Here is a 27,485-nt window from a genome sequence, read left to right as displayed (position 1 = left end):
ACTATAGTGGCTATTGCTATTTTGTGGTCCCATTTTACCAAAGATATTATTTTCTTGTTTGTACGTCAATAACATTGTCTTTGCAATGCATATATGTTTTTGGTAATAAGGTTTCAACTTCAACTTCAAATTCTGTCAATTGAATTGAAATGACATGAATATCAGGAAGAATGGAATACTTTATGGGGGTGTAGATCAAGACTACATGCATTCATTTCATCTAATATATTTATTTCACATGAGTAAAGTCCTGGGATATTTGAGACATCATAAACCATCAGGTTAGTTTTAGCAATAATAGCACGGAGCTTCAGATTACATAGCTTATCATGATCCACATTAATGACCTTTGTCCTATCATCTGTACATGAAGAGTGCATTCTACAATATCCCATATGTCTATACTCTCAACTTGGGTTTAACTTTAATTAAAATTTGTGGTTAAACTAAAGACAGCCAAATGTGACACAAAACTTTAACAACTCAGGTTCAATTTATCAGGTCATATGACACTCCAGTCATTCATAAACATCTAGGATTAATAAGAATAATGGTCTTCTTCATCATTAAAGCACAGGGAAAGAGCACAGTAAAAGAAACAAACAATATATGACATTTTCCTATTCCCATATTTATGCCACAGTTAAAATGCATGTGGCATACAGGTACAATAGATTTCAGAATACTCAGGCCATTGGGTTTGTTTGCAGACCAATGGGTTTTATCTCCTGTTAGGCAATACGCAAATAGAAATGAGGGTCAGAAAAATGTTTCCAAAGATAATACGTTCTGCTCATCACAGGCTTATCTCCTATAAGAATGCATTGAATTTAACCAGAATCCAACAAAATGACTGCTGAGTACAAACAATATTCTTTGTATGCATAAATGAATATCACATGATGCTGCATTCTACTAGAAAGTGACTGATTGCTCAGTAAATAGCAAACTAAGCATGACATTACATGTATTTACATTTACTTGGCTTTATAGACAGGCAGTCCTTCTACACAGGTGGTTGCTAAAACAGGTTTCCACTGTGTTCACCAGGGCCCTGTAAGATAAACCTTAGTGATCGATCATGGAGCCTATTTTTATGACTGATTGCATTCATTATTGTGTATGATTAATTTTAACAAGTGGAATGCCTCTGGCCGTCTCACCTGCATCACGCGATTCAATATAGCAGCAGTGCTGATTTTGAAAACTACTATAACTCGCACAAGATGTTCAGTGATACTTGGTTACTCTTATTTCCACGTTTTATGAACTAGACCAATACTCTTATAGAGATATGATGGCAATTCAACAAATACCCCCAACGTGGCCAAAGTTCTTTGACCTTACATGACCTTTGACCTTGATCATGTGACCTGAAACTCGCACAGGATGTTCAGTGATACTTGATTACTATTATGTCCAAGTTTTATGAACTAGACCAACACACTTTCAAATTTATGGCTGTAATTCAACAAATACCCCAATTTGGCCAAAGTTCATTGACCCTAAATGACCTTTGACCTTGATCATGTGACCTGAAACTTGCACAGGATGTTCAGTAATACTTGATTACTATTATGTCCAAGTTTCATGAATCAGATCCATAAACTTTCAAAGTTATGATGGTAATTCAACAGATACCCCCAATTCGGCCAAAGTTCATTGACCCTAAATGACCTTTGACCTTGGTCATGTGACGTGAAACTCATGCAGGATGTTCAGTGATACTTGATTAACCTTATGTATAAGTTTCATGAACTAGGTCCATATATTTTCTAAGTTATGATGACATTTCAAAAACTTAACCTTAGGTTAAGATTTTGATGTTGATTCCCCCAACATGGTCTACGTTCATTGACCCTAAATGACCTTTGACCTTGGTCATGTGACATGAAACTCAGGCAGGATGTTCAGTAATACTTGATTAACCTTATGGCCAAGTTTCATGAACTAGGTCCATATACTTTCTAAGTTATGCTGTCATTTCAAAAACTTAACCTCAGGTTAAGATTTGGTGTTGACGCCGCCGTCGCCGCCGTCGCCGCCGTCGCCGTCGCCGCCGCCGCCGCCGTCGCCGTCGGAAAAGCGGCGCCTATAGTCTCACTCTGCTATGCAGGTGAGACAAAAATCAGTCCATGATCAATTGCTAACCTTTATGATAAATTGCCCTGTCTCTTACCTTTTCAATAAACTCTGGGTTGTTTTCATATCCTCCTATAGACAAGGCATCACCTTGAAGCTTGAGATAGATTGATGCATCATGGTCTCGGACGTTAGGCATGTTTTGGATACCCTCAATCCGTTCAGTGACGATGTAAGCATGCTTCATTGCGAGGAGTGGCACGGCAACGTTGGCCATTGCTCCTATGTTAGGGGCCCATACACCTACATGAAGGGGGAAGGGGACCAGGGGGTAAAAGCAATTCTTGAAGGTAATACTGCAAGGGTAACTTCAGAAGGTATTGGTGGCAAAGAAAGAAATAGTGTAGTAGTTTTATAACAGTACATCATGTAATCTTTTGTGGGCATGTGTAGGTCCTGAAAAGGACCACCAAATATTGATGTTTCAATTACATGTATTATTATTAGTAAATCAATTATTCGATATTACTTTTTTAATCCCACTCATTGAACTGTTTCCTGCAGTGATAATTAGTAAATCAGTAATGGTAACGTAAACAAATACCTAAGCAGGATACAAGAGACATGCACGGGTTGAAAATAAAATGTGTATCTGAAAAAAAAAGAATGTATTAAACTTTACTGCTATCCTTGACTTGTCGCATTTTGGATCAATGGATTTATAAATATTTTGTAAATTATGTTCTGGTATATGCTTACAAAATGTCTGAAATAACGTTTAGGATTATAAAGTGAAAGTAGACAAATAAAAGCTATTTCAAGGGTAGGCCTATCTAGGTGTGCATGAGGAAAAGTGTTGACTTATCTCCTATCTATGACTTCCTATATAGAGTGTAATTATGTTAACATGGACTTTGGGATTTTATCTCTGAATGTAACAATACATAAACAAGAAGTGAAGTGGGTTATGTAATAATTGTACTTTGAAATAAGAGCTTAAAGGTTCTGAACCCTGTTTCCGGCTAAAAGTTTACAATGGCATTTTCTCAAGAGAACAAAGTCTCTCTTCATTGGGAGGGGAGACCCATGATGGTTCAAAGTTCCTTTTTCACCTCCAAGGCAAAGGTGATATCAAACTACTACTACTACTACTACTACAAAAACAATAATAAAGATGATAATAATGATACCAATAATAATAATAATAATAATAATGATAATAATAAAAATAATAATAAAAATAATAATGATAATAATGATATTATTATTAATAATAATAATAATTATCATAATAATAATAATAATAGGGGGAAGCACTTACCTGTGCAGTTAATAACAACAGGTGTTTTAATGGTACCCCCTGACGTCTCTACTGCTTGAACTCTATGAATACCAAAATCATCTTCACCAGTTTGTATACCAGTCACATGGCATGATGTAAAAACCTGAAAATAAACACAATGACATTAGTTTTCAGTGACAGATTTCACAGGTATATCCAGTGCAAATCTTATTGGGGTTAAGATGGACATCATTAATGTGAGCTTCAAATTCTAATCATATATAGAAAGAATGCCATGTATAAATGGCTAAATGCCAAGGAATGCTCTTCCAGTAACTTCACATTCACTTCAAATAAGAAATTGAACAGCTGCAACTGTTCAAGTGGTGACAATGGTGTAGTCCCTTACATCTGTGTACAATGTAATTTTACATTTCAAAGAATTGAGTCGATTTGTTATCATTTTGACAATTCCATCACTTTACAGCAAATATTACTTCTCAGGTGTATTAAGAACAACCCATTTATAAACAATCTTTCAATATCACTTTGAGGCAATTTCTATCATTATTCAGATTCAGTTTATATATCTTTAAGGAAATTCTGGAATGTAGTAGTCAATGTTTTGATCTACCTTTGCACCAGCCTTGGTAGCAGATCTAGTAAGAGCAGTACAGAATCCAGCAGGGTCTATGGTCCCATCACCAGGACTGTACAATGTTCCATAGATATCATCACAGTTCATCAATGGATACAGCTTCTTGGTTTCTTCAGGTGACAGGATATGTGACTCTACTCCAAAAGCTTTCCCAACCTACAATATGAAATCAGGTTATAGTAGGGGGAGGTGGGGGGTTAACATGGAAAACTTGACCCCTACAATAAATGTAAGCTGTATTATAAGAATGTAGCTTTATTGTATCTTCAGGCAAGAGTATTTGTTTGACTCTACCCCAAAAGCCTGACCATCCTACAATATGAAACCGGATATAGCTGACATCAAGCTGCAGAACCAGGATTTAACACAAGCCCCACCCCCCCCCAAAAAAAAAAAGGGGGGGGGGGTTAATTGACCCCAGTTGACCCATTGATAAAAGATTAAAAGCAATTTTTAAACATATGCATATAGAAGACAAGAAAATTTATCATGACATCCTCAAAAAAGAGGAGAGGGGTCAATTGTTCCTTCTGCCCCTCCCCCCAAGATTAACTAGGAGTTGGTTTAGGGGTGGGAAAATGTTTCTAATTAGCATTGACTTCAAAATTAGAATGTTGCATCCTGGGTAAGGATCCAGGAACTACATGAGTATAGTTTAGGTCTTGATGTGGCACTGTTCAAAGTGGCTGTGGCATATTGGCTTTAAAAGCATAGTTACTTTACAGGGTTAGATTCACAAGAACACATACCGTGCCCATTCTCTTGTACTCATCAAGCCTTTCTTTATTGGAAGCAACAAAGAGACCACCATTGTTGATCCAACCAGGGACCACACCCGTTTCTTCCTCCAGAACATTTCCAACAAGATGTCTCATGTAAGAGAGAAGCTCTATTTCTGTATCCGAAGGGCGGAGCCCCCACACCAGACCTGTCAATCAATAAAGAACAGAATGCTAGAGCTATTATTTCATATTAATTGTTCTTGATATGACCAATATACAATTGATCGTACAGTTAATTGTTAATGATCCATTTAACAAAAGTAAAAATTAAAAAAGCTAATTGTTAAGCGCAACCTCACATTTGGCCCCTAAAAATAATAGGGAGCCTTGAAAAAAAAATTCCCCATAAATTTTTAATTAATTTAGAGAATAACTTTCTCAAAAACCGATATCAAGGCTTATGTTGAAATAATGTGTGTGTATTGAAGCAAGGTTGTGCAAAGGGACAGACCCAGGATTTTCCAAGGGGGGGGGGCCACATTTTTCCTAGAAAAATTTGATATAACAAGCAAAAAGAAAGAAAAAAATGGTCCTCACTTGTGTATGAACGACTGCATATTCCCATTAAAAATATTGACTATGACACTCAAAAGGGGGGTGGCTCGGGCTGGATGTGCCACCCTGGATCCGCCACTGGTTGTGCAGTCTGCAAAGATCTGAAGGGGAGAAGGGGGAGGGGACCTAAGCCACATTCTGTTGCCTTACCTGCAGTATGCCATGTTGTCCCTGCGGTAAGCTGATCTTTCTCAATCAGGACAGTATTGGTGATGCCAAGCTTAGCAAGATGATAGAGAGTGCTACAGCCAACAGACCCTCCGCCGATGATCACCACATCAGCTGATGATGGCGCTGTTACATTGTCTGTGGTGCTTACCGAAGAAAGGTTTGTCTCGTACGGAACACCACTCTGAGTGGTCTGGCTGCAGTGTCTTGGTCCTGTACATCGGACCGTCTGGGATGTTGTTAGATGATGTTGTAGACGGGATGCATAACGATGAACGCTTCGCCACATTGTCCTATACTTTTTTCGTTTTATTTTTCAGTTCAAATCAACACAAAAATTTACCAGGGAAAGATTACCAAGGTGTCAAAAGCCTCCCAGTTTATCCGAGAAATCCTGTATGAATGAGAAACAGTATGTTATAAAAAGAAATATGCAGGTAAATCCCTGAAATTTAAGTACATGAGGACTGCATTGACAGTGATATTTTAAATGGACATTCCTTACTGAAAAGGAAATATCACTCAGCAGTAGTAAACCAGAACTAGATCTACCTAACATTAAATCATGCACCTAAATAATTTCATAATTTCATAGGAAGCAGTGTAGCTCAGTCGGTTAGAGTGCATGTTTAGGATAAGTTTGAGTCCCGCTCATGCCGAAAAGCGTTTAACAAAATAATCTGATGCTGTAGCGTTGTGTGTTAGCCTCACAACAGGTGTGACTGTGAATGCAGTTGGAAAACACTGTCCATCAGAAAGGAAGCAAATGTTGGTCCTGTGTATAGGAGTCACTTCTTCTTGATTTATATACTCCTCAATGTCCCTATCACAAAAAAAAGTATCAGGAACCACCCGAGGAGGAATTGGGAGTGCGCACTTAGTTTATTATTAGAGTTGCAACCTAAGTGCGCACTTAGTTTATTATTAGAGTCACAACCTAAGGGCGCACTTAGTTTATTATTAGAGTCACAACCTAAGTGCGCACTTAGTTTATTATTAGAGTCACAACCTAAGTACGCACTTAGTTTATCATTAAAGTCACAACCTAAGTGCGCACTTAGTTTATTATTAGATACAACCTAAGTGCGCACTTAGTTTATTATTAGAGTCACAACCTAAGTGCGCACTTAGTTTATTATTAGAGTCACAACCTAAGTGCGCACTTAGTTTATTATTAGAGTCACAACCTAAGTGCGCACTTAGTTTATTATTAGAGTCACAACCTAAGTAGGCACTTAGTTTATTATTAGAGTCACAACCTAAGTGCGCACTTAGTTTATTATTAGATACAACCTAAGTGCGCACTTAGTTTATTATTAGATACAACCTAAGTGCGCACTTAGTTTATTACTAGAGTCACAACCTAAGTGCGCACTTAGTTTATTATTAGAGTCACAACCCAGCGAAAAAAATACACGGGGGCGCTGAGCGATATCGCTCGCGTTAGCTTTGAAATCGTGCTCGCAAACCCATTAGAGAGAGCGATCGGGGGAAAAAAAAACGCTCCTTAAAAAAAACTGGCTCGTACATCCGCTGTCTTCCCTTGTGCAGCGTACATAGAGGTGGATAACGACCGCACATGTTGTATTGCGCTATGTGCAATATAATGCAATTGCCGTACTCTAACGTCAGCTTCATGTACGGCCAAATATTGGCAGTTCGGGACTGGGCGCGCTGCTGCTGAGAACTGGCTTTAGCTCGAACGCCATTTATCCTTAGTCCCAAAGTAATTACTGTTGGTAAGAACCCTGTCCAATCTTTGCAAAAGTTTCGATGAATTACCAGTGGATATTTTTCCGTTATTCGAATATCGATATTCATTTTCATAGTCCTGGAATTGCATTGCTATCACAATATCAGTCCGAACTCGGGTCCTTTTTTGTTTACCCTCGTTGTTTGTGTAGGCCCACGTATAGCGATACGTGTAGTGAAATAGACACCGCGTGCGCGTGCATGTGTGTAGCTGCATAGACGAATGCATTTGAGTGGCACATCGCATCGGTCATCGGATATTTCTCGGAGTTGGTTCGTGATTTCTGAATTGTTTGCTTGAACAATTCTGTGAAAAAATAATGAACCATGAGTGAAAAACTGTCAGCTAGACGAACACATAGGTTCAGGTAGGAATATGAGGAACAATTTCCCTGTTAATTGGGACTGCACTATAATTAGTATAGATGTAGACTAGACACTTTTAATAGTAAAAGAAATAGTACAGATGGCACATTAAACAAATGGCATTACGGCAATCTTTACTTTTGTTGGTTAAAGAATTAGTACGGATGGCAAGTTAAAACACAACAAACAATACTTAAGATTCAACATGTATAATGATTTTTTTTTTTTTTTTTAATGGCCCTAGCAAATTCAAAAATGGCTCTCGGAAATTGAAAAACGGCTCCCATAAATTTGTGACCAGTTAGAAAAATGGCTCCTGCAAAAAAAAAAGTATTTTTTTCCCTGGTCACAACCTAAGTGCGCACTTAGTTTATTATTAGAGTCACAACTTAAGTGCGCACTTAGTTTATTATTAGAGTCACAACCTAAGTGCGCACTTAGTTTATTATTAGAGTCACAACTCACAACCTATGAACGTTAATAAAAAACAATACACTATTCGTAAAAGAGTAGGGTGTTCACCCGGTCTATTGCACCTGCCGGTCCCGGCAAAATTCAGGTCAAGTCAATCTTGGCGTTCATGTGCCATAATAATCAATATAATGATTGTGGGAATTAATGGAAAGACAAGACAAGATAATTCGAAGAACAACAATACCTTTCATAAATACTTACAAATCACTGCACTGGCCTATGAAAGTCTCACTCTCATTCAATTTCTCAACTAGTTTAGGTATCCAATGTTGGCAGCCCTGACATGTTTATTGATTTATAGTGTTAAATCATGGACCTAGATCACTAGACCTAGACTACATGTAGGTCTAGATCTATACTCTTTACTTCAGTTTTCAACAAACAAATAAGTTTTAAAAATCGAACAGGGGGCCGTTCATAAACCTGTACATAAGTTAAGAGCAACTTTAAGAACGACTAGTGATCCTTTCTTACGCACTAAACCATCGCCAATGAATGCTTTGGTAATTACCATGATTTACCACAAGAAAGGATCACCAGCTAGTCATTCTAATGTAAAGTCGCTCTTCTTAGTCTTACCTTACGAACAGCTTTATCATGCAGTAGAGGCACTGGTCCAAAAATTGGGATTGTTCCAGAAAACAAGGATATCCTCATAAATCAAGACAATTAAAGCATGTCTTGATAAATTGAGATTGTCCTTGTTTATGGGGACATTTTTTTTTTACTTACCCCTGCGAGACATACACGCCCGCGCATACAAGGAAATTAGGGGGATTGAGAGTACTAAAAATAGATTCAGTAACCTCAATGGTCAATCCCCCCGTCTATTTTTCAAGATTTGCAATCTTCCAATAATCTTGTTAGACCCATAACCTTGTTCATTAAATGAGTGGTTAGACCTAGTCCTAGATCTATATGTTAATTGACTAGCACACTTGATTGGTGCAGGTGTCGGCACTTGACAGGAGAATGAACTTTCCTAGATTTCTTGTGAGGAGAAATCTTCAAAACTCAGTGAGACAGTCCCTGTAAACTGGGATGATCTTAATTTCTGACCAGCTGATAACTGTTTATGAAAACAGAATAATGAAACACCCAGCATAATCATGAGATAGGCCTACAGCTACACTCAGTCATTATTTACTCACGTCAATACACTACAGTATACTTAGTATTGCAACTGCATTGAACAAGTACCGGTATGGTAGGTCAATGAAATAATCTTGAGATGTCACTCAGCTCAGCTTTGCACTAAGTAAGTCTAACACTCTAAGTGCAGATATCCACATAGTCATAGACTCTACGTTATGTGTGCATTGGACTCTGGAGCACTAATTAAAAGCGATGTCTGGCCTTGGATCGTACGGATGAGCCACGGCCGACTGAGCTGACAATGGTACGGTCCAGTCGGGTCCAGTAATCTTCGCCTTTATCTAACTCTAAGTTCTAACTAACGGCGTAAAAAGCAAATCATGCACGTCAGCTCCACTAAAGAGAATCTGCACAGTCAGCAAATAAGGTTTACCAGTGGAAGGTTAAAGTCTATTCTCAGATTACTATATAGTATATTTGTAATTAATTGCAGACAATCATTCCAAACTGATAATTAGAAACGACAAAATGTTTACCTCGAACTCGGCGTCGTCGATATGTCCATTAGACGTCGCGCTCTCGCCAGCGCCATCAAGAAGTGGGTGTGGTCGTGGAGTGGCATATGTCTTGTCGATCAGTCTATCTTGTAATAGTGGCAGAATGAAAAGATTGTGAAAATTTTTCGGCCCCTCGTGGTAAATCCTTCAGTCTTTTTATCTTTTTTTGGCATGTCAGGAAATGTGGATAATTTACTTCCTATATGTAGTGGGCCTAATTATTATAGCCTGTTAATCATTTTATTTTTTAATATATTCAAATACCGGTACAAAGTTTTTATGGCAGGCCTATCTAGATGAAGTAATCATGCATAGGCATAAATCCCTTTTCAATCAAATTTTCACTATTTCCAATATTATACAAAAACTATAACTTCCTCACTTTATCGTCAATCGATCTCCAATAAGTCAATACTCCCGCCAGCTCTCATATGCAGACGGAATGGCCTTTAATTTTAGGTGAAAACCTTTTTTTTTTGCCTGCATGTCAAATTTTCGTCGGGAAAATGTTCCCCCTGGCCCCTTTTCGAAAATTTGAAAATCCTGGATCCTCCCCTGGTCGATAATTATATCTCTTCTTTCTCTCATATCTCCCTAGCTCCTTTATTATAACCTCTTCATCCATGTCTTTTCTATCTCTCACTCTCCTCTTCACTTCTAATTTCCTCACTAGCTTTCTCATCTTCCCTTTCTTTTTCTCTCTCTCTTTCTCACCCTCTCTCTTCTCCACTCTCTCTTTCTTCTCTGATTCAAAAGTTTAAAATCCTGCATTAGCAGCAATAGACTACCAAATTGTTTATTTTCAATAACTTTCAAAATCCTATCAGATCATCATCATAAAGGGCATGCACCCCAACAAAAAGTTGATTTGTATAAAAAAAGGGCACAACACCGATAATTTCATCAAAATCGGATGTAAAATAAGAAAGTTATGACATTTTAAAGTTTCACCTAATTTCACAAAACAGTTATATGCACATTCTGGTCTTTATATGTAAATGAGGGGACTGATGACATCACTCACTATTTCTTTTGTATTTAATATACAAAATATGAAACATTTCAATTTTTCTCCTCATTGTCATGTGAAATAAAGTTGTATTCCTCCCTGATCATGTGGAATTGATATTGTTTAACATTTTGTGGTTCAGTCAAGTTGGTCATTATTGTCAAATCTGGGAAAAATTTTTTTTTGTATAATTCAACAATAAAAAACAAATTATTTAAGTGAGGAACATCATTGACTCTCTCATTTGCATATCACTGAGATGTGCATATAACTACTTTTTGAAAAATAAGTGCAACCTTAAAATGTCATAACTTTTTTATTTTACATCCAACTTTAATGAAATGTTTAGCGTTATGTTTGTTTGATTTTTCTCTATTGATTCAAATTAACATTTTTCTGGGGTGGACTTGACCTTTAATATCTATCAAGCAACCTTTTTGACCTCGTGACAAGTTAAATTCGACACTTTAATCATCTTGAGAACGAGCCATCAAGTTACCTATTTTGACTTGCCACTTCTCAAATTTTCTGCTCTAAACTTTTTAATCAGAGAAAAAAGGTATAGAAATATAACAAAAAATTAACTTGCACAATATTATATCAATATCATAATAAAACTTTAATTCTGAAATACGAAATCTTATAAAATATATCTGAAATGTAATATGTACATAGAAATGTGACATAGAATGAGGGTATTTCAAAGTGGGAGTGAGTTTTAAGTTGCCAAGGCGAATGAGAAACATTTCACACCAATTTCAACCTCATGAAACCTACAACACTCTAAACTCTCTGAAACATCAAAGTAGAAGTTCACCCTGGCAATAAGTTAATAAACACAGAATGAATAAAGAGAAAGATTGGTGAAGGTTTAATGAAAATCTGTCAATGAATAACAAGAGTTATGAATTTTCTATTTATCACAGACAAGCAGATCCTCCATATTTTGTGGGATAAAAATAAATTCCCAAAATTTGATTTTCTCAAAAAGTTGAAAGTAATTTTATTTGTGCAGGAGATATATCATCGTACACATTATTTCATACCCCATTCTATAAGAAAATCATTTTCATTCATCATGTTCCATTAAAAAAATTTAATTCATGAAATTCATAAAATTCACATTAAATGATATATCGGGATCTGCTTACATATGGCATCATAGAGTAAAAACATTTATCTCTCTTATTCTTTGATTGATTTTTATCAAATATTCAACAATATATTTCTCAAATTTTTCTTCATTTATTAAAGCCATTTTATTGTCATGGTGAACTTCCCCTTTAAGTACTGAAAATATCGAGAAATGTATTGTGTAAAATCGTCAAATAAATGTATTAAGGCAGTAACAGTCTGTCTGAAATTCACCATTATAAATTGTCATGAATCTTGACTCTTTCAAAATTCATAGCCATTCTATACTGTATACAGCTCTGAATAATTACTTAGTTTATACAAAAACAATAACAGGTAATAGTGTAGCACACAGAACGATAAAAAGATCAATGAGTGCACACATACTCTGAAAGTAATGACGATCCTAAACACTATGTAGGTATATCGTCTGTATCAACTAAACATGCAAAACATAAAGATTAAAAACTGTCTAATACAATCTCCAGACAAACACACACAGAGATCAACTGCCTAAAATTGCCCCTGCATCGCTTCTCATAAGTAAATTCTAAAAGGCATTATCGATACCAGTGCATTATTTACCTAATGCCTTCAAATACTTAAAGGTCAAGTCCACCCACCCCAGAAAAATGTTGATTTTAATCAATAGAGAAAAATACAACAAGCATAACACTGAAAATTTCATCAAAATCGGATGTAAAATAAGAAAGTTATGACATTTTAAAGGTTCACTTATTTTTCACAAAATAGTTATATGTACAACTCAGTGATATGCAAATGAGAGTCGATGAAGTCACAATTTCTTTTGTTTTTTTATTGTTTAAAATATACAATATTTCAATTTTGACAAATTTGACAAAGGGGACCAACTTGACTGAACCATAAAATGTTTTTAAAATGGTAATTCCACATGTTCAGAAAGGAATGAAACTTTCCGTGACAATGAGGGGAAAATTAGAAAATTCTAATATTTCATATAATAAAATACAAAAGAAATAGTGAGTGGACGACATCATCAGTCCCCTCATTTGCAAACACACCAGGATGTGTATATAACTGTTTTGTGAAATTAAACGATATCATTCTTATTTTACATCCGATTTTGACAAAATTTTCAGTTATGCTTGTTGAATTTTTCTCTTTTTATTCAAAAGAACTTTTTGTTGGGGTGGATTTGTCCTTTAAAGAGGGAAAATAGTGTGAAAACATAAAAAATAATAACATTGTTGAAATGGGGGGGGGGGAAGACATCCCTGAATAACCTATATCTTGGTACAGGCAAATTAAATGGACAATAGAAGACCCAAAGGAAAGGGAAAAGTGTTTTACCTTTTTCCCCATGAGTTTTGTTATCATTGAAAATGAGGAGAGTTGTAAAGCCTCGTAATCAACCAGGGAAATGTGATTAACCTCATTTACAAGGTAAATAATAAATAACATTCATGAGTAAAATAAGATATCAGAGCAGGATAAAAATCTTATAAAAAGAGAAAGCTTCTTTGAAAATGGAATGTTAAACCTCAAACAAAATATATATAAAGGAAATACATGAAAGTATACTTTAAAATAAATTTAGTCAAGAACATTTCAGTATTAGACTTTTCTAACAATGTTTTATATGTATATTATAGCATTGTTCAAATGACATATTTGGACTAGAGATGATGATAATAATAATAATAATAATATAGGTATATTTACCCAGGGAAGCCACTTCAGTTCTGAAAACTGTTCTCCCAGATGATGTATTATTTACAGAACAGATTTTTTTTTAAAGCAATAGTGTACTTCCAATAACAACAATAGGAAATATGAAATAAAGACCTGTTTCACAGAACTTGTTCTTAATAATTTACAATAGAATTTTAACCTCAGGTGGCTTGATTTCAGAAGCTAATAACAGTAGCATATATCTTGCCATTGATAACTAGTTGTGAGGGCCAGGACTGAGCTATGAATAAATACATATATTTTAAAATAAAAAGATGCAATGCATTTTAAAATGTTTTTGAACCGGTGTCATGCAAAACCTGAGAATGAAATTTGACAGGAAACTAACATTCCATATACAATGCTTAAAAAACAAAACAAAAAAACACACTAAATGTTCAATCTTTGAATGGACATTTCATAACAGCGAACTGCTGCATAGAAAGTTACATAGTCTAGAAAAACACACCGATCACTTTTTTATCTAGTCTCATGGATGTAGGGGACTGTGGGGTGCAAAGAAATATAAAATGATTGGTGTTATTCTAGACATTGTAACTTTCTTTAAATTTTTAGAAATTCAATGAAAACATTTTCCAGTAACAACCTGTACTGACCACACAGAAACATTGTTAGCACTAACAATGCGCTAACAGAGACCCTGTTCCAACCGGTAATGTGGCAGCAATGCCTAATGTTACAACAATGCATTACTAACACATTGAAATAAATGTTTTAAATTCACAATCCGAGAGATGTGACTGGGCTTACTGTTAGCGCTCTGTTAGGCTAACAATGTTTCTGTGTGGCCGGCACAGGTGTCTACTTTATGATTTTGTGTCTATTAAAATAAATACTGAAGGAACATCTTTCATGTGATAGGTCAGGAAAGAAAGGTGTTCAGCATGCCCTACTCTCCCCTACATGGCCAGTGTACAGTAATGATTTATTGCACACTCAAAATTAGAGGAGAAAACTGTTAATATTATTTCTCTGCACGTCTATTAATAGCTAGCATAGGCATGTACAGACATCCTCAAAAACAAAAATTACTTTATCAATTTACAAACCAATATACACAGCACCATATAAAAAGAGACTCACAAAATCACAAAACACACATAATCAACCTCTTAAATAAAGCAACATTAAAAAGAAAACAGATATTCCAGTGTACAATAAACATTTTCATATTAAAATATTCCATAAAAATGGGGGTGATTAAAGTATTATACTTAATGTTTTTTAAATGTTGATGGTTGATCATATTGTAAATGTAAAAGAATTCATTTCATTTCAGTAAAAACTGATTTTATCACATATTGATTCATCCCCTAGTCCATACTCTAAATAAAGGTTAAGTTTGTGACTATCAATAAATGTCTATCATGGTACTTTTCACCATCAATGTTATCTTCCATGGAATCCTTGAATATGATTGGTTTTTAAGTACGGTTACCATGGCAGTTACCACTGGCCAGCAAAGTTAAATAATAGTTATTCAATCAATCAACAGGGTCCAGGGCCCCGTTATATAAAAATTACTATTATGACAACTTTGCCATCAAATGGTAACTACCATGGTTACGCTGATCACAACCAATCAAAATCAAGGATTCCAGACATGTTACCATTGTATGGCAAAGTTACCATATTGGTAACTATTATGCAACAGGGCCCAGATTATAACAAAAATATTTATGAACATGTACTATCTTGGAATAACAAATAAAATTTGTGAGTTTTTGGCTATCAATGCATGAGACTAATAATCCAGTAAACATAAGGCACATGACATCATAAACAAGGTATGTCATTATGATTTAAGAATTAAACCATGGTTTGAATCAAACTTCCAATCAGAATATATCACGGTCATCACCTATCATGTTTAAAACTATAAAATATCATTATGTATCCAAAGTAATAAGACATCTTCATCTTTTTAATAAAAAAATTCATTGAAAATACATGTAGTTATCATGGATGGATCATATAAAAGGCAGATATGAAAGACTAAATAGATTTATAAGTAGATATAAATATGACATGCATCTGTTGATAAGTATCTTCTTTACAGCAATATACATTTTGTCTCATAAAATGTTCTAAAATACATTGCTAAAATATTTCTTTCAGCATTTATACTCTAAGCAAACTTTGTATAATTTGAAAGGCAGTACATATACATGTATACAGTAATTCCTGGGGCCCGTCTTACAAAGAGTTACAATTGATCGGATCAATTGCAACTATGGAAAGCCAGCAAAGTCAACATGTAGAAATGCATGTTTGTTCAAAAAATTTCTAGATATGAATGTATATCCATTAATTCATTGATTTCTTGACAATTTGATGTGTTCTCCTTTGTTTACAAAGGACATTTTGCAAATTTCCTGTAGAAAAAATTATGACACTGATGGATTTCCATAGAGTTACTTTGATTGGATCAATCGTAACTCTTTGTAAGACGGGGCCCTGAATTGCAATAAACTATGGATAATAAGTTTGCAGTCTCTGAATATTCAGATCACCTGAATGTGTGAAAGTGGTAAATGAAATAAAAAATGCACACATGAATGCATGGATTTGAAAAATAATATAAAAACTATTCAACCAACTATAAAACATGATTATTTATGACAATTAAAAGAGAGATTTAAAAAACCCGTAAATTGTGACACCATAGAATAAAAAGTAGATCATTGAAGTAAAATAGAACTCCTGGGTTTTCTACAAACAGTAATGTATTTCAACTATTTTATCTGAAAATAGAATTCATACTTTATTTTAAATTTGGTATTAAATCAGTCCTCTTTCATGCTAAAATAAGACTAAGTCTATAACATTTCATCATTCAGAATTAAAAAAAAAAATAGTTGGTAGCTTCATTCATTAGAAATGGTTTTGGATGAAATATAAAAATATATCAAGATATAATTCATCAAGTATTTGAAAGACACTTTCCGATATTTAACATGCAATTTAATTTTGAAAGCCATGTGGATTAACATAAAGTAAGGCTTTGTGGTGTATATATCGTGCATGGATGAACATGCAATTATTATGAAATGCACTCCAGTGAGAGTTGAAAGAATTTTAGTCAAATTTTATACTGCTTTGACTTAAGAATTCAGACACAATTGGTAAAAGGATCCTATAGTGCCTTACTATCAAAGTTGAAAAGGTCAAAATATCAACTTTTTGCTTGCCTCAGGCCTATTGAGGACAGCCCATGTTCACAGGAAGTCTATGAACATTTTCAATTCAAAACTCAACAAACTGTCTACCTCCATCTTCAAATTTACAGACACGAGACAAATAACATCATGTAAAAGATTCCCTTTCTCAATCCTTTGTCTCCATATCATATAGTCAATAAATACAGCAGAACAACCTCATGTCAAGGTCAATGCACCTGTTTAATGCCTCAGTCTCTGGCTTCACCTCTCCAGGGTCAAAGGTTATGTTGCTCATGACCTCATGTCAAAGTTGAAAGGTCAATGTACTTATTTCCTGCTTCAGTCTCTGCCTTGAATTGCCCAGGGTCAAAGGTTATATTATTCCACTCCACCACCTCTCCATTCTCGTCCATCTTCAGGTCAGACGTCTGAAAAATTACTCCATCCATCTCCCCCTGGTCAAGGAAATGGAAGAATAATAACTATGAATAAAGCTGAATAAAACTGTTGGAGAAATCTAAGAAAGATATTTGTTACTTTAATTTGAATTAATTATCACATAAAATGAAAGATTACATCAGAAACATATATGGATTTCTTTTTTATAATTATAAAGGGCTTTAAAGCATAGAGAAAAATTCCAACCTTGCATATTTGCATATTAAACGCAATCTATATAATCCATGTTTAAGGAGCCTTATCAAAGATATAAGGAGAGAGATTGCAAAATCTGACTTAACATATAAAAAAATTTCATTAAGAATCAATGAATAGATAACCATCATACATCTTTTTTGTAAGATTTTAATGTTATGACAAAGTATAATATAGTTAACTTATTGAGTTTCAATACATTATAAAGTTTATAACATACATGAAAACAAAATAGGCAAAGCAAACCAAATCCATAGGCAAAACAAATGACTTTCACTAACCCTGATGTTTTTTATATTTATAATTTCCATGTTTCAACGGCATTAAATGAGTCTGTGATAATTGAAAACCATGTCTTGTATGCCAGGAATATCAGCAACAGTTCAAAAATAAAGATGGAACAATATCTATATAAGTTTGGTACTAATAGGTAAAAAGGTCTACGCAAATCAAACATGAAAAGTTAAAGTTTGTATACGGTAATGAAAATAACTAAGATCTTATAACTTATTTTATAGGTTGATCAAACACTAAATGATAAATCTAGACCACATAACCACTTTAATTTCTACATAGAACTAAAAACTATTTTATAATAAAAGTTTTAAGAGAACCAAAGTGAAGCCTTTTTTATTTCAAACCTGCAATGTTTTGATCATCTCTATGGTAACAGCAACCAGGTAAGGTGCTTGGGGTGTCTCTATCGACAAGGTGCTGTAAGTATCATGGGTGCAGGAGTAAAGGTCATAGGTCACGTATAGGTCATCCTCAGCCCTTGTCCACCTGTGTAGAATTAAATCAAATTGTCTGAATTTCACACAATTGATCATTAATTTATTTCTTTTGACAAGAAACAAAAACTTTTCAAAAATTAAAACGAAAAGATTGTGAAGTTTAAATCAAACAGATATATGTATTCACATACCTTATTTCAAAGGAAACAGTGCGGAGCTGCGAGCATGAACCCAAAAATTTCATTATTTCAAAAGCTGAAAATCAGTATTTTGGTTCGGAAATCAGTACTTTCAAAGAAAATAACATAGGACAGCACATAAAACTAATAATTTTGAAATCAGTACTTTGCATGAAACCTTCAGTATTCTCATTTTTCAGTAATAATAAGTACTGAAAATCAGTACTAATTGGCAGCTCTGACAGTGTAGTCGACGTCTTTTGGAAAGAAAAAAAAATGTATACTTTTTACCAGGACTTACCACCACCTCTACCATTAGGTCGGCCGTAGGTAAGATTAATTTCTTTTTGGCTGCTACCCTTTCAGTATAATACTGTGATTTATGTCTTGTCTGTATTATTCATATTTTTGTCTTTAAACTGAGAAAATTAAATTGAATTGAATTTTGTGACATTTTTCTCACATGTGTAATGCTATTCATGGAAGTTAAATTGGTTTTGTAGATCATGCAATTAATTAATAATTTCTGAGGTAGTTGAACACTGTTTGGAAAAATAGTAACAATAAATAAACAAACCCAAGAAGACAGATAATAATATACCTAACCTATCCATGCTTTAAAAAAATTATTCTTTCACCTCTTCATCTTCCTCCATGAGATAAAGTACTCTTTATGTTCAGCTTGGAGCCTCATCCCTCTCTTGTTTGCTCGTATTGAAAACACAGCTCCCACTGGTAACTGTTAAATCATGAACACAATTAAATATTCACAAGAACATAATAAAATATTCACTTTCATCAACCATCCATGCAGTTAATGAATACCAGCTAATTTCCAAGAATTATTTACTCAGGGAAATAAAAAAATGCCATTGTGATTTAGTTAAGTTTTTGTAAATACCCTTCCCCCCCCCAAAAAAAAAAAAATCAAATCAAATAATAATAAAAATAAATAAAGTAAAAATATACCCCCCAAAATATAAAATACAAAAAGGTAATAGAAAAATCTGTTTTTGTTGATCATGATTTAGCTTGATATGAAAACACTTTAATCGAAAACCTGGAAGTAACGACTCTCTGTTGAGATGTTTCACCAATTATCCATTGGCTTCCTTAGTAGGGTGATGGAACCATTGAAATATCTCAGATTATTAAGTTAAATTACAGCATTAAGCTTTCACAAGTTAGCACAATATGTGAAGTCAATAATGTAAATTATTACTCGTATCAGACATCTGAACTGGTCACTTACAAAACCATATTGACCTAGATTTTCTGAATATCAGGAAGGGATAGGAATATTATTTGCATTTTGCTTGGTCTCTATGGGCGTAATAACTTTGCATGCAGAGACGACGCAAAATATACCTTTATATTTTCCCTAGTCTCACATCCGGGCATTTGGGGATGTGTATAAAGAGATAGGCTTCATAATGATCCGCGCACCAACAATATACGTCATAATAAAGACAACACTGGAACCGGAGGCTCACAAGTACGTCATTATGAGTGCAGAGCCTATAGACCCTGATAAACCTGATACAATAGAACTTTATTCTAAAAGAAATATCTCCATTTTCATGATTTTTCTTTAGATATGTGATTTGGATGATTAATAAGAATATTGACTGGCTCTTCTTTCAGAGAAAATCAAAAATATTGCCTTTAAAAGAGCCATATTGCCCTCGTCTAAAGACTCTGGCCAATATGATTCTTTTTGGGGCAATATATTTGATGTTCCCCTCAAGGCCAGTCAATATTATATAAATAATAATTCCTATATACCTTTAGAGACCCAATGCAGAGCTCTATTTTGAGTTCACAATGCTTAATATAGGCTGTCATATAATCTTCCATACAATGACACACTGAAAGATACGATGTGGAATCCAAGAAGGCTGGTTCGTTGTGGTCTAGGAAAGAAATTTTAAAAGAAGATTCCAAGCTATTATTTTCAACCATAATTTCTTGAAGTTTGATGCGGCCTGGAATTACATACTGTATCTGCACCACATGCATAAGAACAACAGAAATCATTCATTTCATTCATTGATTATAAAAATGTGACATTAAAAAAAACATAATTACAGCAAGGCATTACCTTACAAGAATGTTTTTCCCCTATTTTTGTTTTCTTCTGTTTAGTCCCCCACTCCCCTATGCTCTCCCTCTCTATCTCTCTCTTTGACTCTCTCCTTCTTTCATCTGTACTTTTCTTTCAATAAAATAGAAAATGTATTGTTTCCAAAAGAAGAATGTTATTTTACTTTTAGCTAGAGATTAAATATAAATGATGATTATTTTCAGCATCTTTACCTTCTAGTTTTGCCATCTGTTCTGGAGTTGGAGTAAGGATACCTGGAATATCAAAACAAAATAGAAACATAATTTATTTGACACCCCATATAGTGTAGAAATTATCTAAAGATAAGATATTTAAAGAAAGGCTTGAGGTCCAGAAAGTGTGACAAACTATTTAGAGCAAACACTAATCAGATCATTGCTAGGCCTATATGCATATGTGGACCAAGTTTGAAGTTGATCTGTTAAACTGTTCTTTAGTTAATTTCGTGAGAATAAAAATGGTCAGAAGGACAGACGGAACCCCGCCCCCCAAAATAAATGAATTTTACATTGCAGGGACAAACAAGAACACTTGTTACTGATGATCACAGCCACAGAATAAAAAGCATTACAAACATATCACCATAATACGTAGCACTAAATACAAACATTACACCGAGATGCTGATTTAAAAAAAAAAACCATAATTGATCAATATTTATATTTGGTAATGTGACACAAAGAAGAATTGTTGAATCATAAATCATAAGTGAGAGAAGTAATATGAAATATGAATAATGCACAGTATGTATTCTGATCTCTACTATCACTTTAAAAATATACAAGAGAATGGATAAGCTGATAATTTCATGCATGGGAACAATATACAGACTGAAGATAATAGACCAGTTCGTAGTTACTTCATGTACAATTTTGGTCAAATGACCTTTCATTTCTTTCATTATGATAGGCAGATTTCAAAGCAAGATATTACGTAAGCTTGCCTTACATAGCAGGATGAAGAAATTGAATAGACCAGGTGACTAGAATAGCACACCAGTGAACACTTTATGAAGGTATTTGTTGCATTCCTACTTTGAATGCATATCATAGCATGTTGCACAAGGTACTTGGCAAACTGTGAAATACCAGTGTTCGTGGATGCATTGTTGTTTTTTGTGGATGTAAATGAAAACCACAATTCAAAAGAATATATGAATAATCAAGACATCAAAGTTGGTGCTTATCTCATTAGATTTTAAACCACCATGTCACACTTAGTACAAATGACCTTCCTCTGATCATGCGTAGAATCTTTTGATCATGCGCAGAAAGGAACTACGAACTGGCTTATTCAGTATACTGGTCTACAAGTGTAAAATTGGTGTTATGTATGGTTAGGATGATTTATCAACATGTAGCAATATTGTCAAATCAGAAACTTTCCTCCAAATAGCCCAACTTATAACCTTTCATCTCATAAAGTATTGAGCAATAAAATTTACCTTGCATAATCTGTGATCTGGCTTGGAGACATGTTAAGTACAACGCTACCGGATCTTTCACTATCTCTTTCTTCTCTTTACGAAGGTCAAAGCACCATTTTTGTAGACTCAGTCCTGTATAAAATTATACCATCAATAAAATTCAAAGCCATAAAAAGGAAATGTCATTCATTTTATAGCTTTTGGTCTAAAATGAAAAATAACAGGAACGATATCTTAGACTAAAATATAATCTTTCAAAGTATTTTGTGTGTTATTTAAAGATTTTAATATCTTTTGATTTATTTTCTAACACATAAATCTATTTATAAATTCATTTATCTATTCACTTATTAATGAATGCAAAACTATTAATTCATTCATTAAATCATTTAGCATTTCATGTTTTCATTCATTCATTTTCATTTCAACAATTTTCTTTATTCATTCCCCACAAGGGATGGAGGGGGAGCTGGCCAATTGCAGTTTATCTTTTATTATCAATAATCAATTAAACAAATGCTATGTGCTTTCATTTTATCTACAATCAGTTCATTTTCCTCACCATTTCGTCCTACTAGCTAAAGAGCCATTGATGGAGGTTCTTTGAAACTCACAAGAAATATACACTCTGTGGTAAATTGCCAGCATATGAATACGCTGGTCGTCTGTAACTAGATTAATAAGACATAGGGTAGGAAATATTTATTTTGTTCATTTTTTTATGGGCAATTCTTTTTTCACATGGGGGCGAATGTTGGAATTTCTGAGCTATTTCTGTTAATTGAAGGCCTATTTTTCCTCAACATGTAATTATGTTATCATTGTCCTTCTGCCTTATGTACATCACTGATTTTCTTAAATATTCTTGAATATTGTGTGGGAGAACTGGGGCAACTCTAGATGAGAACGAAGATGGTTACCCAAAAGCATTCTATTTTGGAAATTTAAGGGGTGCTCTTGAATGTGATAAGGGCAAAATTGTCTATTGCCCTAATGAACTTTTTAAACTGCAATATGACTCATTATCAATGGAAACTCACCTTTTGAACTTGTCTTGACCTTATCTGAACATTTGAATTTCTTGATAGGCGTGTGTAGTCCTTCAAAAATACCAAAGTTCTTCATACCAACCATCTTCATATCTAAAATTTGATAACATTCATAGATGCAAGATTAATAAAAAAAAAAAAGGGGGGGGGGTAGAATGCATAATCAATTAAATAAAGAGTCTGGACACTTCCCCAGAGTCCCTCCATCTGGTTTGGAACCCCCCTCCCCCAACACCCCATCCTATCCTGATCCAATATTGTCACTCTGTCTGAACATTCATACAATCAACTAAAATTAGAATGAATCCCTTGTAACCTAAGAAAATGTTAATAGGAAAGTTATGAGCATCTGTATTTTTAAATCACTAATGCTATGGTGACACTAACCATTTATTTTACCATTTTTGACTTACTGTAATACTGTTTGGGCAAACACTTACAAATCTAAGTTGAAGTCCCTTTTCTTATTACAAAAGAAAGCTGTTAGAATATGTTCTTTGAATTCATATTATGCCCATAGTAGGCCTCTGTTCGGATCACTCAAAATTCTTGACATTTATCAGTTGAATAGATATTGCATCTTGATTTTATGTTTCAAACATAAAATTGGGTTTTTACCTTGTTTACTTAATAATATGCTTTCATTAAATATGTCAGTACATAACTATAATACAAGGAATAAAAATAAATATCATTTATGGGCAGTCGAAAAATCCTATCTTTTATTTTCATTCAGTCATAAAGCACCAACAGTTTGGAACGACCTGCCAAGTAATATAGCATCAATAAATAATTATAATGCATTTAAAATAAGTATAAAGCAGCATCTAATCAATCTTCAACTTGTGTAGATTTATTTTCCACCTTTTACCTTTGTGTAGGGTTTGTTTGGTTTTTTTTTTTTTTTTTTTTGTTTTGTTCCCCTTTATTGTTTGATCTTGTGTTTTATTGTGGGCAAATAAGTTTCTTATATCTTATTTTGTTAATTATATTTTATCTAATTCTTTAAAGGGAGGTTATCTTGACAAACTCTATTTTGGGGTTTTTATAATTTCCCTATTTCCTCTGTTTAAAATGTTAACTTATTGTATACATATATATTTTATGTGGAAGACTTTTGTAATACATGTACATGAATATGGTTTACATTTACTCGATTATGTACTTTTATGAATTTTTATATTGTGATTTTTAATTGGAAATAAATGAAATTGAACTGAACTGATTACTTTTGTACACATACATTACTTGTATCAAGTCTATCTGTGGATCAAGTTTCCAACTCTTATGATATGTAGGTTTCACAAAATATATCAAGGATAAAGAGTTTGTACTGTCATTAGACTGAGCAAAACTAGATATCTTGAGGTATATTTCCCCTGTCCAAAGGGGAAAGTTGCACATGTGTGATACTATGAACCTTGGTTGCATTGCCAATTGCTTTGTGCAATATAGTCTCTTCTTTAAAGGGATGCTCCAGACTGAAGATATTCATATTTCAATAAATAAAGTAAAATTCACAGAGCAAAATACTGAAAATTTGGATAACAAATAACGAAGTAATTGAATTTTAGAGATTTGCATTATTCCGGTGAACATTAGGTGGGCTGGTGTGATATCCCTACTTGTTCTTTTGTATTTTATTATATGAAATTAGGTTTATTCATATTTTTTCTACCAAGAACTAAAACAATTGGATTGTCAACTGATTAAGTGCATTAGTTATTTATTGCTGCAACCTATAATGGAGACACATCATTTACACATGTATGAATAAAATGAAACAATTATGATTTCAATGTAATAACATAAGAAAAATGAATGTGGGGATGTGACATCATCAGCCCACTTAATGAATATTCATGACGAAATGCATATAACTGTTTTCATAAAATATTGCTAAACTTTAAAATTCAATATAAACTTTGTTATTTGTTATCCAATTTTGATGAAATTTACAGCATTTTGCACCATGAATTTTACTCTATGTATTTAGATATAAATATCTTCAGCCTGGAGCATCCCTTTAATTAACTAATTGTTATTTTATTTGTATAAATATATTCTACTATTGTTTGATTGTTTGTATCTCAGTTTATTTCATACGTCTTTATTTTCATATTATCATCTCTTTCAGTTTAAATGTAATCACTTTTTGATCACTCAATGTATATCTATCAATATAATGTATTGTTAAATTTTTATGAATGTGTACTACACATTTGATTTTTAATTTCCTTTTTTTTACATAGCATGTTATTTTTTTTTCAACTGAATTCTATTCTATTACTTTCACTGTTCATTACTGTATCATGATTTTTGTATGTATACAGTGCTCTCTCGGAAAACATTTATGTTCTGAATATTGAATAGACCACCCTGTGTAAGGAAAATATAAATAAATAGATATACAAGGATCTCAACGGCATTACTTAGTGATCTTGAGGTCAAATGCTCACAACTTCTTTATTGTTTGTACAATTATTCCAAAACTTTCATTGATCTCATTCCCTATTCAATGTTTCTGTTTTCACACAAGCTGGCTTGTTCCTTTATAATCCTAGACACATTGGAATTACTAATACTTACCAAGAGCTTTAGCAACCTTCTTCAACAACTGATCTGCAGAGACTGTGTCACCTCTCACCAACACCTACATGTATTTAATAAAACAAATGATCAGTAGATGATTTTTGTTTTAAATACTCCCTCAAACAATGGTTTAAAATCAAACAACAATTTTCATTCCTGCATCTCTGTAAAGTGCTTTAAAAATACATCCTTCTGGTATATTAGTAATACCCAAATCAGCCAAACAATTGTGCAATTGTTTTCCATGACAAAAGCAAAAATGGTGCAGTAATGGCAAACATTTTTGGTTCCGTGAAAAACCTTTGGTCTAACTTAGCATTTCACAAAGAAAATTCATATTTTTAAATCATTTTGTCAACAACAAAAAAGTCACATTGTTGTTACAATGTTATACCGGCTTTTTACAATAACATTTAGATTAATCATTAAGGTTTTTGCGATGTAGATCCTAACTAGGCCTAAATAGCAAGCAAGAGCCTAGACAGGAATAACCGTTGTTTCTGGGGATTTATTCAATAATTTTACTATCATCCCCATTCATCGACGGTAGTGTGTTAGTGCGAGCTTGCATGTGTAATCATGTTGCCCAATTCGGGCCTATAGTGTTTTGTCTAGATTTTTATTTATTTGTTTAGGTCTAAATGACATAATATCATCTTTAACGATGGCCCACATTTTTCTTTAAACTCTACGCTTTATTTTGATACTACATATTAGAGTAAAAAATACAGAAAATATACTTAATCGATGATTTATTCCTTATTTTTCAAATTTTTTTGCTGGAGAGGAAAAACTGGCAGACTTGTGTTGCTGCCCTCTACGTTCGTTGAGTAAGGCTTTTGTGAAGGCTTTTTTATTAGAATCAATGCGAGCGACAAGTTCTAACGCACGCACATAGACAAGCACAACGCAGCGGCACGAATCGCGATATGTGGCGACTAGCAAAGACGTCTGTAAGGACGATGACGTCATCCAAGATGGCAACTTACGATGACCAAAGAAAGGATCGAGGATGAATTTGTTCTGATCATCATCATCTGGTACGGGATAAAGGCGCGAGCCTGTAACTCCTGGTCGCTTCTTGTAGGATTGATCACTGAAAACTACTACTTCATGAGCTTGCGTGAGGAGTCATGGAAGCTCAGTGCTTATTTTGCCAAAATATATCAATATTTCTTTTAAGTTTGTCTGTTGTTGGCATTTGTATTAGGTTTTCAGGAAGACTATTCCAGTCATTGATTACTCTTCTACTGAAAGACTTATTTCTCACATCCAGTTTGCTATGGGATTTCAATAATTTCATGGAGTGACCTCTTGTAGAGTTACTACCAGACTTGGAGAAGAAATGGTCTGGAGAAATGTTGACCAATCCATGCATAATCTGGTGGACCATTATCATATATCTCCTCTCCTCCTATAATAGAGTAAGTACATGTTAAGTTCCCTGAGTCTCCTTTCATATGGTAAGTCTCTCAAATCCTTCACTAGTTTTGTTGCTCGCCTCTGTACTCTCTCAACCTTCTTGGCATGTTCTGTAAATCTACCGTTCTAGATGACGCTCCCATATTCCAGATGAGGCCTAATTAACGTCTTGAAGAGAATTGGCAAGGTAGATTTGTTTAGATGAGTGAAAGTTCTCTTTACAATTCCAGCAGTTGATACAGCTAGAGACACATGCTGATGAAATTTCAATTGGTTATCGACTGTTACCCCAAGATCCTTTTCAGCAGCTACTGACTTCACTTCTTGTTCCAGCATATAAAATTTTGCTTCTGGATTATTCCTTCCAATGTGTAGGACTTTACATTTACTGCTATTGAACGGTAACTGCCATTTCTCTGACCATAATTGTAGTCTATCCAGGTCCTCTTGAAGATCTTTGATCTCTGATAAGTCACTCACTATATTGTAAAGTTT

The 27,485-nt window shown here is 34.1% G+C and overlaps 2 protein-coding genes across 4 annotated transcripts in view; both read right to left on the bottom strand.

The window, feature by feature from the left end:
- The window catches only part of LOC129278088 (sarcosine dehydrogenase, mitochondrial-like), a 30,858-nt gene extending 20,989 nt beyond the window's left edge, over positions 1-9,869 (bottom strand). Inside the window, exons 1-6 of one of the 3 annotated variants that reach the window (XM_064109907.1) lie at positions 9,751-9,869; positions 5,510-5,921; positions 4,772-4,950; positions 3,999-4,178; positions 3,404-3,527; positions 2,180-2,385 (exon numbers count right to left, since the gene is read on the bottom strand). In XM_064109907.1, the coding sequence (XP_063965977.1) occupies positions 2,180-2,385; positions 3,404-3,527; positions 3,999-4,178; positions 4,772-4,950; positions 5,510-5,816 (996 nt within the window). In that variant the 5' untranslated portion in view covers positions 5,817-5,921; positions 9,751-9,869. Of the gene's footprint in view, positions 1-2,179; positions 2,386-3,403; positions 3,528-3,998; positions 4,179-4,771; positions 4,951-5,509; positions 5,922-9,270; positions 9,632-9,750 lie in introns of those variants that run through there. The other 2 variants (XM_064109908.1, XM_064109906.1) reach the window with 2 other exon arrangements.
- A 4,000-nt stretch (positions 9,870-13,869) lies between these two features.
- Positions 13,870-25,649, bottom strand: LOC129277583 (uncharacterized). Its single transcript, XM_064110316.1, has 8 exons — positions 25,566-25,649; positions 22,968-23,069; positions 21,946-22,059; positions 20,693-20,734; positions 20,162-20,289; positions 19,015-19,115; positions 18,105-18,246; positions 13,870-17,264 (listed from the first exon to the last, which is right to left on the bottom strand). Exons 2-8 carry the CDS (start codon positions 23,065-23,067, stop codon positions 17,109-17,111), a joined length of 783 nt encoding a protein of 260 aa, XP_063966386.1. The 5' UTR covers positions 23,068-23,069; positions 25,566-25,649; the 3' UTR covers positions 13,870-17,108.
- Positions 25,650-27,485: the final 1,836 nt, after the last annotated feature.

The sequence above is a fragment of the Lytechinus pictus genome, chromosome 15 (genome assembly GCF_037042905.1).
Source record: "Lytechinus pictus isolate F3 Inbred chromosome 15, Lp3.0, whole genome shotgun sequence".
Lineage (NCBI taxonomy): Eukaryota > Metazoa > Echinodermata > Echinoidea > Temnopleuroida > Toxopneustidae > Lytechinus > Lytechinus pictus.
This window is presented reverse-complemented; position numbering and strand designations above follow the sequence as displayed.

Coding starts and splice junctions, on each gene's coding strand:
- LOC129277583 (XM_064110316.1), bottom strand. CDS start 23,067: ATGAAGATGGTTGGTATGAAGAACTTTGGTATTTTTGAAGGACTACAC. Junction 20,735..21,945: donor CAGATCACAGATTATGCAAG/GTAAATTTTATT, acceptor TTGATATTCCAG/GTATCCTTACTCCAACTCCA. Junction 18,247..19,014: donor TCATGGAGGAAGATGAAGAG/GTGAAAGAATAA, acceptor AATTCTACACAG/GTGGACAAGGGCTGAGGATG.